Genomic DNA, 1593 nt, shown 5'->3' with positions numbered 1-1593 from the left:
CTTTAAGGTGGACAAACCCGTTGAAGAAATAAAACGGCATGCTATGACTCAGCAAAGATTAGGTACTGTTTTGCCAGGAATACTGAGGATCATTTAGACAACCCTGGGCCCTCCTAAAACGTAAGGAGGTACCATTTGTTATGGACGGTGATGATGCCCTTTACCTTATCACGGGTAAAATAAGTGCACGTGTTTCATGCAACCTGCTGGGCAGGGTGAGGAGAAACGTCTGGCCGTGCCACGGCCAAGTTCGACTCAAAAGGCGCACGTGGAAACGATCCCGGCCCAAGTCACAGTGCAGCGATTGGCGAACCGAAGTCCCGCTGGCAGGAGATTCCCAGCCCGCGAGGTGCGGGGCGCCTGCGCAGTGGGCCCCCGGCGCCGCCGCGCGCGCTGCGGGAGCCGCGAGACCCCCGCCCCCGCCCCTCGCCCTCCAACGTGAACGCGCACGTGAATGGGGACACGGACGCGCACGCGAATGCGCCTCACCTCGCTCAACCCCTGCCCGGCGGCTGAGGAGGGAGGGGGGCGCGCGCGGGAGTCGCGGGTGGGCTCTGTGCGGAGTGGCGGACCCGCTGGCGGCGGCGCAGGGCCGGGGTCGCGGGCTCCGGCTCCGGCGCGGGCGCGGGGGCGGCGGCGCCTCGTCCAGTCAGGCGGCGGCGCTCGGGACCCTCTGGCCGCACGGGGGACGAACTGACTGACGTATCTCGCCCGCCCCCGTCCCCGCCCCCGCCCCTGCCTCATCTACCCGGGGCTCCCGGGGCTCCTGGCCAGAGCGCTTTCTCTCGCTGCTCCTCTCTTCGGCCCTTTCTCTCTCTGGCACCTCGGGCGGCTGCGGTGGCAGCGGCGACAGCGACCCCAGCAGCAGCCAGCGGCGGGAGCGGGTGGCCGTGACGATGAAGTGCAAGCCCAACCAGACGCGCACCTACGACCCGGAGGGGTTCAAGAAGCGGGCGGCGTGCCTGTGCTTCCGGAGCGAGCGCGAGGACGAGGTGCTGTTAGTGAGTAGCAGTCGGTACCCGGACCGCTGGATCGTGCCGGGCGGGGGCATGGAGCCCGAGGAGGAGCCGGGCAGTGCGGCTGTCCGAGAGGTGTTCGAAGAGGCGGGAGTCAAGGGGAAGTTAGGCCGGCTCCTGGGCATTTTCGAACAGAACCAAGACCGCAAGCACAGAACGTACGTGTACGTACTGACCGTCACCGAGATTCTGGAGGATTGGGAAGATTCGGTTAGCATTGGAAGGAAGCGAGAGTGGTTCAAAATCGAAGATGCGATCAAGGTTCTCCAGTGCCACAAGCCCGTGCATGCCGAATATCTGGAGAAACTAAAGCTGGGCGGCTCCCCAACCAATGGAAACTCGGTGGCCCCGTCTCTGCCACAGAGCGATCCCTAGTATGTACCGCTCCTGCACAGACTTCTGCTTTCCGCCTACCTTAGAATAAATAGTGCCCGGAGCACCTCTGCTGCCTAGTGCGGTCTCTCGGGGAGGAGGGGGGCTTCTTTTGTTTCCTTGGCAGACCTCTGAATCACGCTTGCAAACTGTCTCAGTTGCCAGGCACTGTTTTCAGACAATTTGCACGTTTTTCAGATGCTTT

The 1593-nt window shown here is 63.3% G+C and overlaps 1 protein-coding gene across 1 annotated transcript; it reads left to right on the top strand.

Moving 5' to 3' along the window:
- Nucleotides 1-896: 896 nt before the first annotated feature.
- Nucleotides 897-1391, top strand: LOC124509179 (diphosphoinositol polyphosphate phosphohydrolase 3-beta). The gene has a single exon (XM_047075746.1). It carries the CDS (start codon nt 897-899, stop codon nt 1389-1391), a length of 495 nt encoding a protein of 164 aa, XP_046931702.1.
- The last annotated feature ends 202 nt before the right edge of the window (nt 1392-1593 follow it).

The sequence above is a fragment of the Lynx rufus genome, unplaced genomic scaffold (genome assembly GCF_022079265.1).
Source record: "Lynx rufus isolate CCGP_SWC_20201006 ecotype Redwood Valley unplaced genomic scaffold, mLynRuf1.p SCAF_14, whole genome shotgun sequence".
In the NCBI taxonomy this organism is placed as follows: domain Eukaryota; kingdom Metazoa; phylum Chordata; class Mammalia; order Carnivora; family Felidae; genus Lynx; species Lynx rufus.
Note: the sequence above shows the minus strand (reverse complement) of the source record. Positions and strands in the feature narration are given on the sequence as shown.

Excerpts from the sequence above, each read along its gene's own strand:
- LOC124509179 (XM_047075746.1), top strand. The coding sequence starts at position 897 with ATGAAGTGCAAGCCCAACCAGACGCGCACCTACGACCCGGAGGGGTTC.